At 54.4% G+C, this 12,762-nt stretch overlaps 1 protein-coding gene across 2 annotated transcripts in view; it reads right to left on the bottom strand.

Annotated features, from left to right (window-relative positions):
- TBCD (tubulin folding cofactor D) overlaps positions 1–12,762 on the bottom strand; it is a 159,283-nt gene that overhangs the window by 32,751 nt on the left and 113,770 nt on the right. For both annotated transcript variants that reach the window (XM_047832076.1, XM_047832075.1), the window contains exons 18-22: positions 8,571–8,651; positions 6,647–6,720; positions 5,071–5,188; positions 3,615–3,675; positions 2,387–2,409 (exon numbers count right to left, since the gene is read on the bottom strand). In XM_047832076.1, the coding sequence (XP_047688032.1) occupies positions 2,387–2,409; positions 3,615–3,675; positions 5,071–5,188; positions 6,647–6,720; positions 8,571–8,651 (357 nt within the window). The remainder of the gene's footprint in view (positions 1–2,386; positions 2,410–3,614; positions 3,676–5,070; positions 5,189–6,646; positions 6,721–8,570; positions 8,652–12,762) is intronic.

The following is a 12,762-nucleotide window of genomic DNA, read 5'->3' as shown; positions in this document are numbered from 1 at the left end:
CAAAACAAAACAAAACAAAACAAAGGGCGGTGTCATGCAAACAAAAAGGGAAGAGGCCGGATAGTATCAGAACACAGTGCGGGGCCCTGGTGGTGGCCACCGCGGTTCCCACTCATGTTCAAGCCCCGGCGGGAACCCTCAAGCCCAGGAGTGACGCGGGGCAATGTGACCTCACCGCTGTGGTCACTGGCCAGGGCCTCTGGCTGAGGCGTGTACTTGAGTCACACATGGTGAGTAAACACTGCAGGCACACAGGCCTCTCCCACCCAGGGGGCTGCCGTGGCAGTAGGAGGCCACGTGCTTTTTCTCTGTGCACTGACCTCACTGAAGGGTGTCATTTTCTATTTGTTCTGGAGACTCATCACTAAAAGCGAAATTTAAAACAAGGCACAGGTGTACGCTTAGAACCTGTAAGATGCGAACGGACACCATCATCAGCCACTGGCTACCCGGCAGAGCTGTGCGCGGCACTCCGGCACTCCCTTGTGCCGTGCATCGGCCTCAACGCCGCGGCTTAGCCTTCTGGGGGCTCACGCATTTCACCAGAAAGAACTGGGCATGCTCTCTACTCGAGGCTCGAGGGCCAGCGTTCTCTTTGCTGTGAGAACAGGTGGAAAGCCAGCTGTGACAGGTGCGGACAGCGGAAGTGTAACAGTCGAGAGCCCAAGGGGAGCAGCCCAGGTGCTGACCCCTACTCGCCTGTTATCATGGAAAGCCTGAACCTGGAGCGGTCACGTCCACAGCAGGACACATGGCCAGGCTGCCCCCCCTCCCTGGGATCAGGCCACACTGTGCAGCTGCAGCCCATCAAGGTATACACAAGGCTCCACCAGGTCCTGCTGGTGAAACGTCCACTAACCCGTACTGGGGAAGGACGCAGAACCCATGAGTCACTCAGGAGGCGCAACATCTGCAGGGCAACACAAAGATCCTGCCCCAACCAGAGTAGAAGGACACCTACAGGGGACAACACTACGGAACCGTCCTGGGACCCCAGGTGCATCTCTCCACCAACCATGGGGCCCACGGAGCCAAGGAAGGTCCCGGCACAGACCCAGCCACATCCCACAGGTGCTCACGGGCCACGGATGAGCCCCACCCACATTTATGCACTGGCTCAAGCACAGGGCTGTCTGTGGGGGAAGAGAGGTCTGTTAATGGGAACAGTCCATGGACTGTCATGGACAGAGCTGCCCAGAAAAGGGGATTCTGAAGTAAGAAAGAGGCACAGAAGATCAACCTTAAAGTAATTTAGGACAGCTGCCAAATCAGCTGAGGGCAATGCCAGCCAACTGTGGGAAGGTCACCTGAGTAGTTCTGAAAGAAGTTTCTCTGCACAGGAAGCTCTGGAAGGGGGGCCCCCGGCCAGGGGTCAGAGCAGGCCCCGCATTCTCAGGAAGAGGGGAACATGTCAAGGACAAAGGAGAACAGCCCATACTCACTACTCCACACGGTTATGTTAAAAAGCCACTAAGAAAAATGCAGACAAGCCTCAGTCCGGGGGAAACTCTGGGAGAGCAGGTGTATAAAGAGCTCACATCTAGAATAGTAGAGTGCTGACAGCTCAGGGAGCAGACAGATCGCAGAATGTTTTTAATAAGCAAAAGACTCGAACGGTCAGTTTACGGAAGACGACAAAAGACAACCAGTCAGCACAGGAGAAGGTGCCACAGTCACCAGTCCACAGGGAAATGCAACTCTCGCGGGGATGGCTCCCGACCGCTACTGCTGGAGACAAAGGGGCACAGCCCTTGGGATGAGTCTGTCGGGCCTTAAAAACACACCTGCGCTGTCCTGCCCAGCAACAGCCTCCCAGGTGCGTACCCAAGAAAGGTGGGAACACACGGCTACACCAGGACCTGAGCGCCAATGTTCACAGCAGGTTTACTCCGAGTAGAAAAGCTGGAAGAGCCCAAATGCCCACACCGGACGGGCAGATCAACACAGCAAGCACGTGTGCACCGCTGAGCCGCACACGGTGACACAAGGCAACACCACGGCACACGCTGCAACACAGACAACTCTCTGCAACCTCACACTAAGTGAAGGAAGCCAGACCTTCAAGCAAGGACATCATGGTGAGACCCCGTCTGCGCAGGTGGGGAGACAGGACCGGCCGGCTGCTCGGCGTTGTGGCTGCAGCCACGTGGCAGTCTGCAACACCCAGCGCCCATAGGACCACACATTTCTTTACAGGACACGAAAACCTCACCAAAGCTTACCAACACCAGCCATGTCCTGTGACTGTGACGCCCTTCAAATCAAATAAACATAGGGCAGGCATTGAGGGGGCAACTCGCAGAAGCCCCGACAGGCCACCCCAACCTTTACTGATAAGGAATCTTCTCTATAAGACACAGGAGAACGTAGGGTAGGTGACACTTACCTGTACAACTGACGATCGTAAAGCTAAAAGAAGTAAAAGTTAGGTATTAAAATTAATTGATTTTTAAAATCACGCAGCAGATGTACAACGCTACTGGGCACCAGATGGGAAGGACGAGGACACGCAGCAAGCATTTCTCAGGCTGGTGTCCCCGGAGAGCTGACCCAGGTCCTGAGCACAGAGCCCACTCTACTCCCAGCGAGCACCTGGTGACAGCCCGCTTTCCTGTGTCCCCCTTATGAGAGAGGCACCCCACCTCACACTGTCACACTTGCACCAGACGGCACTGAGCTAGGCAAATGCCGTCTCTGTTTCCCACAAAAACTCGAGGGAGCAGGCACTACGGGTTTCTGCACTCGCAGAGGACCCTGGCTCAGAGGCCCCGAGTCTCCACACCGCACCCCTCCCAGCCCCGCCTCGCGGTGCTTCACCACCCCAAGTAGACCAAAGGGATTTGCCAAAATCATAGTCAATGGCTTACACCGGAAGGGAGTCTGATACCAAGACGGTATATTGTTCTATAAAGAGAGAACCCGGAATGAATACCAAACTCCATTCTGAACAACAAACGCTAAACCTGTCTACGTCCTCGTGAGTGACTCTGATGTTATCCAGTAGCATTAAGGCCTTAGTTCATACTTTACCTCTTTTGAATCACAGAACCTTGAAGATCTCAAAGCCCCACAAAAACAGACACACCTTCCCCCAGAGACGTGCACACACAGGAGTGTCATTTCAGACTCGAGTCCCACTGTGGAGACACAGCTGGCAATCAAAGCCTTCGTGCTTATTCTATGTGTCGTCTCGGTGAGCACAGGCCACGTCCAGGAAGGCATGGAACGTGCCTGAATGGCTAGACACCCAGGGACAGGTTCAGCTGGGCAGCACAGGAGGACGAGGACCAGACAGGAGAGGCCATGTCACCTGCATGGGCCTGATTAGCGGCCTCCTGTGCCGCCTGAGGTGCTGGCCATGCAGGAGGAGAGCGCATGCATGAGCCCCAGCAGGCCCCTCCCACCCCAGACCAACCCCCAGGTGCTGGCCACCAGGGAGGCCAAAGGAAGAGAGCTGCTTCCAACCAACGGGCCCCAGCACTGATCTTCCCAGTCATCAGACTCTGGGCTTCAAACAGGGCTGAGGAGGGTGGAGACAGCTCAAAAGGGCAGCAGACGCTTGCGGGCACCAGGAAACCTGGAGAAAGGGATGCTCCGGTGGGCTGCACACAGACCTGCTGGTGAATGTGCTTCAGGCCCCGCACTGCCGCGTCATCCAGGTAGTCTGTGATGGGCCTGCGTGGGTTCAAACACAACAGCTGAGATCCTGAGCACAACAAGCACTAGGGCAGCCCAGGGCTCAGAAAGGCCTGCATCGTGTTCAGGTGCCCCAGCGCCTCCCTCCCCAAACACCTGCAGGGGCTACCCGCCTACAGCAGTGTCCACCTCAAGGAGGGCAGGCGTCAGGACCTTCCCGAGCAGCAGCTTGCTGATGATGGAGGTGGGCCTGGGACGGGGACGCAGCCAGGCCTGCCGCAGAGCAGCCAGGACGCCCATCGGAGACTTGGCCCACCAAAGCTGAGGTGAGGGCCCGGGGCCAGATGAGAGCTCACATGGCAGGCTCACTGCTGCCCTGGAAAGGACTGCAGGCACTCGGCCAGCATCCAAGAACCCGATCGTAGGCGGGCTTCCCGCCACTCCCTAACCGCGAGGGGGACTCTGTGCCTAGACTGACTGTACGGAAGCCTGCTCTCTTCCGGGAGTCCGGGACGTTAGTCCACACCAGGCAGTGGCCACCCACATCCCACCCCCGAGAAAACCCCGCGCACTGGTCTCCCTGACCTGCCCTGCCCTGGTGGACACCTCACCACGCCGTCACGCCCCATGCGTCCCCTGCGGCCACACGGGACAGGGCTCCAGCTCGCGCCTGCCCTCTGCTCGACCACAGAGAGCACTGCCATAGACACCGAGTCCTCGGCCTGGCCCACAGGTGCCATTTCACCCCCACATGGATGTCAGGAAGGCTGTGTGACATTGTATATCTGAGCCATGGCGCGCAGTGGGGCGAGCAGGACCCAAACCCCAGTGCTTGCTGCCAGCACCTGCCCCGGTGGGCCCCAGGGGATCACGCAGAGCGAGCCGATGGGATTACAACAGTGTCCAGGAACCAGATTACAGACACTGCAGTTGTCGGGAGTTTTTACTTTTGTGCAAGAAAGAAAAGCAGAAATCCACATAGCAGCCCTGCCAACTCACAAAGCGTGGCATGCGGGCAGCTCCCCCACTGACCCAACTCCACGTGCTCTCCCGTTCTGTTAGAACCGGCCAACTGGAGACGTCCTCAGGGGAAACGTCTACATTTACACTCTCTGGTATTTTAAACAATGAAAAGTGAGGTGAGCAAAGACCACCACGCATATGGCTTACTGGGCGCCGTCTCTGACAACGCATCTGCTCCTGTCACCGAACTCAAGACCCCCAGAGCAATGAGGAAACAAAGAAAACAGCTACTGAACAGCCAGGCGCTTGCCGGCTCCCACTAGAGACAGACACAGCTCATCAGAGAGAAGACACTGACAGACTTCGTCAGATAAAACATGGGATGACCCAAAGATTCAGTGACACTGTCACAAATAAACACAGGTGGAGGTGGACGGGGTTCCAGGCTCGCGACCACAGTGGTTCCCCTACCTGTCCTCCTGCACCGCGAGTCTGTACAGCCCACGGGTGACCTCCGCACAGGCGAGCACAGCCCCGTGCCGTGTATGCAGATCCAGACTCTGTGTCATCGACAGCAGACGCGGGAGAACTGCAAAGGACAGGGGCAGGAGGACACGTCAATGAGCGCGCATTAGGAGGACGTGCTGAACTCACAGACGGGATCCAAAGGGGGAGATGTACCCATGGAAAGTTACCTTTGTAAGGGCCATTGGAGCAATATGCCAAACCCTCCTAGACACCCAGAGAAGTGAGATGGGGCGGGGCGGGGGGGGGGCCTCCCAATCCCCGGGTCCCCCAGACACAGAGCAGGGACGCATGTGAAGAGAGAGAACCAGGTCTCTCCCGTGGCTAAGTGGCCGGCAGTGGCTCCACCTGGGCACAGTGCAGGACGGAGGCCAAGCGGCAGGAGCCTACAGTCGTGCACAACCCCACTCAGGCGGGAGCCCTGCCTCCCCTGCCCAGAGCAAAGGAAGCCTCTATGCCTTTGGTGCTCTGGGGACAGAAAGCAGTGTCCCAAGACCCCTAGAGCCTGGTGGAGTACAGGCAAGGGGCCACGTCCACACCAGCGTGGGAAATCACATGCCCCTGAGCCTCAGCTTCCCTGACGCACAAATGCACTGCTGTGGAGGCTGGAAAAGCAAACAGCATCCAAGCCACAGGCATCCCACATAGGCGCTCAGATGAGGCAGCTGGCAGCAGTCAGGGTTCAAGAGTCAGGGAAATGCCTCACCCTTTTAATGCTCTTTGATTGGGAAGAAAGGACAAGGCTGAGCACCCCTTCATTCAGGCCATGAGGATTATTGATTATAGGTAAATAACAGACTCCTGACAGCACATTTAACCCACGGACTGTGAAGCTAAAAGCCCCTCAGGAACTAACAGCCCCAAAGCTCCATCTTAAGCCCCAGGGCCTGTGAGAGGCACGCAGAAGTCAAGTCGCTAACTCCAAATGAAAAGCCACAATTCAACCACTAGTTACTCCAACAAAAGTCAGCAGGAAGAAGCGTGATTTAAAGAAATTTGCACATGGCTCCCCACACTGAAACCAAACGTTATCTTTATTCTGGAATATGGGTTCTTTCCTTAATGATAACGGGTATAGTCCCTTTGGACCTGGCTGCTCTACTCTGCAGCTACACCACCCGCAGGGGGCCTAAGCTCAGGCCTCTCCCAGAGGTCGGGAAACAGCACAGCAGGCTATTCCCACAGCCGGGAGCTGCCATCCGAAATATGTAAGATATATAACACAATCCATCGGTTCCCTGCGGTAATGGGCCTTGCACCCAGGGCACACAGACTGCCATGTGCACAGCACCGGTCCTCAGAGAGGCCACGGCAGCTGGTTCTGTTCTGTCCCCTGATTAAGTACAGCCCAGTTCCTCACTCACACACTTCTCAGCAAGAAAGAAACACAACGTCGTTCTCAGCCCTCCACACCCTACAGTGGCCTGTCCTCAGCTCCTGCCTGCTGTGTGCACCTGCGCATCTGCCGTGCACACACACATGTTCGTGTGTGGCACCAGCAGGGGGCTCTGAGCATACCTACCGTGAGTGGCGCTGTACTCAGGCGCTCGCTGGGCCAGGTTGTGCAGAGCTTTCGCAGACAGCTCTCTGATGACTCTGGGGGACACAACGGAGAAAACGGTTAGTTCCTTCCTTGTGATGATTCCAGCTTTATCCAACTCATGGAGAGGGGACAGACAATACAGAAGTGTCAACTACCCATTTAGTCAAAACCACCAATAAAAATAAACACAAATGAACAAAAAAGACCCCCTGACTATAACAAATGAGGACTGGAGACTTTACCAAATGAACCCAAGCCTGCATGGGGCCACAGCCACCCAGCTCGTGGCTGCCCCAGTACCTTAACGTTCATGTTCCATTAAACACTAAAAATAGCTTTTTTTTTTATTTTTTAAAAAATGTTTCACTATTTTATTTTTGAGACAGAGAGAGACAGAGCATGAGCGAGGAAGGAGCAGAGAGAGAGAGAGGGAGACACAGAATCCGAAGCAGGCTCCAGGATCTGAGCTGTTAGCACAGAGCCCAACACAGGGCTCGAACCCACGCACTGTGAGATCATGACCTGAGCCGAAGTCGGACACTTAACCAACTGAGCCACCCAGGCACCCCAAACACTAAAAGTAACCTTAACAGTAGCCCCGCAAGGTCCTGAAAGCCTTGCTCCAAATTCTTTGGAGACAGATGCTATCCCTACCCCCCACTGATGAAAAAGTATAGAATCAGTCACTCTTTACAACCTAGTGCAGCTCTGTCTACGGGCCCTGGCCCCGTGCTTTATTTAGTAAAACCACCTTTTTGCACTAAAACCATCTCGAGAATTCTTTCTTAGCCATTCGCTCTCGAACCCTACTTCATCATTTCACCAACAGGACTGAAAGAAGAAATGAGCGTCCTGACAACAGCTCAGGAGTTGAGTCTGAAACCACAGGTAACACATTTGCAATTCTGGCTTTAAATACCCTATGGACTAACAGGTTAATTAACTAATTTCCCCCAGGCTCAGTGCACAGGATTTGTGCTCTATGAGAGGTATTGCAGCTATGCCTCAAGTGTCAGAAACCCACACAACTCAGGAAGATCGCCTGCAAGGGACCCGGGAGAGAGGCCACACCTACTCCAGCGGCACACAGACGCACCCGTCTCCCGAGGACGGCCCCGCCTCACCAGGCGAGCGGCAGACACCAAGGCTGCTTCCCCGCATGTGGCCGTGGTCCTCGGGGCAGAGGTTGGACCACATTCCCCAGCAGATCAGAAAGAGCTTTCTGCAAGTAACACCCACCCTAAAAGCAGGATTCTAGACATACAACGGTCATCTGCCATCCTTCAGATCTACGGTCTGTACAGCCGTACCAAGCCTTCTCATGACAAAATCAATCTCGTCTTCCCAGGGGCAGTAACAGCTGTGGGGAGCATGGGCTCTCTTGTTTTCTGGACTGCACTGGGAGCCCTCCCTCCGAAGAGACACTTAACTGCCTGTGAAATGCTAAGATGCCTAGAAACGGCTACGCAGTCAGGAAAGAGCCGCAAAAGCCTGCTCGCCTCCAGGAGGCAGCCGAGACGGCCACACGGAGCGGCATCGGGCAGGAGGGGGCCATCCAGGGAGCGCTTGGGGAAGGGCTCCTCACATCCGCAGGAGGCAGCCTGCCCTCCGTCACACAGCAATACGGCAGCGTCCCCACGGGGGCCTTGACACACCTGACACAAGTGACGGAGGCCTCCGGAGGGAAAACTGGACACAGACCATTAACCAACACGTCAGGCATGAAGACCGAACTCCTATCTCTCCTCAGAAGTTATCTTAAAATACAAACTCTACAATGAGAAAATGTACTAAAGGCCTACCTCAATTTAACTTCCTCTCTGGAAGAAAATAGTTCTTATTTGACAGATGATCTGGTACAATGCACCACAAAATTACACAAACACAAAGACACAAAACTTACCCATCCCAGTGGTTGATCTTCATGGTCACCAGGTGGTCTATCATTGGCTGAGTGTACTCAGGAAAGCCGGCAATAAACGTGCTGAAAAGAGAGATCAGAGGGGTGAGGCGGGAAGGGGTGGGAGCCCCCACGCACGCGTGTGGGAAGCCGTGCGGCCACTTCAACAATTTGGCAGTTTCTTTTCAAGTTAAATGTACAGAAATCCCCTTGCCAAGTATTTGCCCAGGGGAAACAAGGCTACACGTCCACACGAAGACGTCCAAACAAAGGTTCACGGCAGCTGTACTCATCACAGCCAACACCTCAGAACAGCCTAGATGTCTAGACCGGGTGAGCTAACAGTGAGCTGCAGAAGAACCACGAGACAGAAGACACCAGCAAGAGAGAGGAGCAAGCTACTGGCACACACACACACACACACACATAACGACACGAGCGTCCGTCCTTCCTGATCCCGCTCATGAGACCTTCTACAAAAGGCATCAGCAGCCCAGTGACAGGCAGAGGGGCACTGGGCCGAGGCGGCTCACCCTCCACGACTTGACGGAGGCACCAGTCGCCCAGGCACCCGCACTGTCAGCTCTCACTGGGATGTACACTTCATCCATGGACAGCGGATGGGGTGTAAGTTATGCCTCACAAATAAAAGTTACATCTAGTGAAAACACCGTAGGAGAATTAAAAACAAGAATCTCCAAGTGGGACAGGCCTCTCTAGTTCTGACTCAAAACCCAGCAGCCATGAAGACTGGTACATTCAAAAGCAAAACCAAAAAGCAAAAGTGTCTGCCGAGAAAAACTTACCATAAACAAAGTCAAAAGATAAAAATGGACTCAGAAAAAATACCAGCAACTGTTATCACAAACATGAGACTTCTTTAAAATAAACTTCTTTCAAATCCATAAGAAAACACCATCACCTGGTAGGAAAATCCTCAGACCATTTACAGAGAAGAAAATCGACACGGCCCACGTTCAGCCTCCTTCCATGGGAGACAGAAAGAAAACTTCCGTCCATCTGTCAGACTGCCCAAGTCAGGGGCAGGGGGGTGGGGGAGTGTAGCTGTTGTTGGAAGGATCTAGAAGGATCTAGAAACATTGCTGCGAGCACCATTCTGATGCAGCTTCTATGGACCACGACGGGCATCATCCAGGGAACTTGAAACATAAAGATCCAGCAACTCCACTTGTGTTAATTCATTCAGATATAATCACACAGGTGAGAGATACCGAGCACAGAGATGCTCACTTCACATCGTTTCTAACAGTGAAAGACTAGACAGAAGCCAGTGGCCAGGAGGGGACAGCATGCAGTTTACACCCCACGTGCACATACGGGACACTCCCGTGACACAGGACGAGGAGACGATGCGTGGTGTACGTACAGCACGTCGGCCCGGGGCGTGCACAATCTGCTGTGCGGGACAGTAAACCCAGACGCTGCCTGATTCCTCACAGCCGCACGTTACCTTCTGACCAGTGCTCCGCTGACGAGCACGAAAGCTGTGCCACTGTTCAGCGTGCACAGAAGGAAGTCCACACACCCACATGTGTGACACAAACGGAACCTCTCTAGGAGACACCAGAAACTGATGGGGCCGCAGGGATGGAACTAGGACGCCGCAAGAACAGTCACCTGCACCTTATGAATTGTAGGCCACGCCCTTGCATCACCTACTCCAAAATGCACTTTACACGTCATGCCTCTGGGACCCCCAATCAATTAGGCATATTGTCTAAATCTGCCACGCCATCCACACAACCCCGCCATGGACATAGCCATCGGCCACATGCCACACGGTGGCTGAGAGACAAAGTGGATGGCACAGAGGGCCTAGAGGGGGAAATACATAGATGTTACCTGTGTAGGCACGTGTGTGCACATGTGCGAGGTGAACACAGGTGCCGTGTGGACATGTGTGTGCTACAAGGTGCCAGACTGGAGAGGGTGGGGTCGGGAACATGTTTGCTCTGGATGTGAAAGAAAGAAAAGTGAGGGCTTCTCCAGAGGTGAGAGGGATTGAGAGACCCTCTAACGGTGAGAAAACAGATAATGTCAGGAGGAAAAACAGAAAAATCAGGACAGTGGAAAAGCTGTCAGAAAAAGGAGCCAACATGCAACCCCTGGACCCCCATCACCAAAGGGGCCCCTGGGACTGCCAGACAGGCCAACATCCATGATCAGTGGCCTCACGGGAAGAAACAGACAGAGGCTGGCCACCTAAGTTCTGGCCGAGCCCCGGGACCAGGTAATGGCTGAGCGTGGGGAACACACACGACTGGAGCCAACCCCCGGTGCCCAGCACTCCCTGAGCACCCGGGGTCTGCAGGGGGGCATTGGTAGAGGGTGGACACCAGGGGCTTGGCCGGTGTCGGGACAGTAAGAGCTGGGCCAAAGGGGTGGCTGAGGGGATCGGCAGGACGAGGAGCATTTGAGGGCTATTAGGGACACAGAAGTGACAGAAGTAGGTCACCAAGCGGATGCAGGGAAGGACACAGGAGGAGAAGCACAGCAGAGCTGTGTGGGTGGCGTGCCGTCCACTGAGCTGGGAAGCAGAGAAGGAGGTGGTTTGCTCTGAGGGCTCCTTAGTGAGAAGAACTTGTATGACAGGAATGTGCAAATTACTGGAAAGCAAAATATGACAAAATGCATCTCAGGAAGGATGCACAGAACCACAGATGTCAGAAATCTGCTAGGGAAACTTCCAGCAGCAAAACACACACAACAGAAAGTGCTAGCAACCGCTGGTTGTGTCCCGACAGAAACAGCCCTGTGTTCACACATCAACATCAAAGGGGCTCGAGTGGCCACCAGCCAGTGAGTAGGGGACAAGGGACAGCAGAACTCCGTACATGGTGAAGCCAGAAGCAAAAGTGAACACACCACATGACTCCATTTGCACCGATTCCAGAAAAGGCAGGCTGGGTGGGCACAGGAGGCAACTCAGAGTTGCCACAACCGGGCACCAGCAACTTCCTAGAGTGATGGAGACACACACTGTGTCGACTGCAGAGGTGACCATCACCAGCCAAAACCCACATTTTACGGAGGTGAGTATTCCTATATGGAAATTGTATGTAATGAAATAGGTGTACAAAAATAAATGTGACTTTTTTTAAAAAAAAAAAAGGTTTATCGCAGGAATACACAGGATACTAAAAGAACAAGTCACAGGTAGGAAAACATTTGTAGATTATTTATCTGAAAAAGGACTTGTATCCAGGGTATACAAAGAATTCTCAAATTCTCAGTAGGAAGGAAACCCGATAAATAGGCAAAAGATTTGTCAAGCCCCTGAAAGACCCTCAAAGTCATCAGGAAAACACAGATTGATAAGCTGTTGCTCTGGCACATACACGAAGACGGCTGCAATGAGGAAGCCGGGCCACACGGAGGGCAGCTGCGGGGTGGGGGGCATGTGAGAAGGGGCCACCACCTCAGAAAGCTGGCAGTTCCTTAGAAAGTTAGGGTCCAGCTGTTCCACACCTAGGCATTCAACCCAAAGCAGCAAGAGCACTCGTCCACAGACAGGCGGGCACACGGGCGTCCACTGCTGCTTCATCTGTAGCAGCCCCAAAGCAGAGACCCCCCCCCCCCCCGGCCGATGTCCCTCAGCGTGGTATGTCCATGCGACGGAACACGGGTCGGCAACAAAGGAATGGCCGAGTCGCCAGTACCCGAGTGAAGGAGGCAGCACAAACTCCATCCCCATCACTTAAGAAAATGCAAACTAACCCAGTGACGAGCAGACCTACGTGGGGAAGGAGCCCAGGGAAACTCTGGGTGTGGCGACAGAGTCAGAGTGTACGTGCGAGGCGTGCAGTATCCTTGTGCCCTCGACACTTTAACAAAGCTACCAAAGTAAAAATAAAGGGGGGGGGGTGCTTGCTGCTGTGCCCCATCTGACAATCTTCACTGCCACCTTCAACTTGCTTCCATTCCTCACCTCCAGGAGAATCAACTTCTGAGAGGTCCTGACTGACCCCATCCTGTGAGCGACCTGTCAAACTGCGCTCCAGGACTCAAGACAATGAGAACCCTCCCTGTGGCTCGAAGCCCCCCACTACGCCCACGCTGGGCCCTACTGACCCCTCACCATCCCTACCGGGCTGTCCCCCCCCGACACCAGGCCCTCTGCCACACACCCCACACCCCTCCCCGACACCACCCAGGCCGACAGCAGGACGCTGTC

The sequence above is a fragment of the Prionailurus viverrinus genome, chromosome E1 (genome assembly GCF_022837055.1).
Source record: "Prionailurus viverrinus isolate Anna chromosome E1, UM_Priviv_1.0, whole genome shotgun sequence".
Taxonomy (NCBI): Eukaryota; Metazoa; Chordata; class Mammalia; order Carnivora; family Felidae; genus Prionailurus; species Prionailurus viverrinus.
Note: the sequence above shows the minus strand (reverse complement) of the source record. Positions and strands in the feature narration are given on the sequence as shown.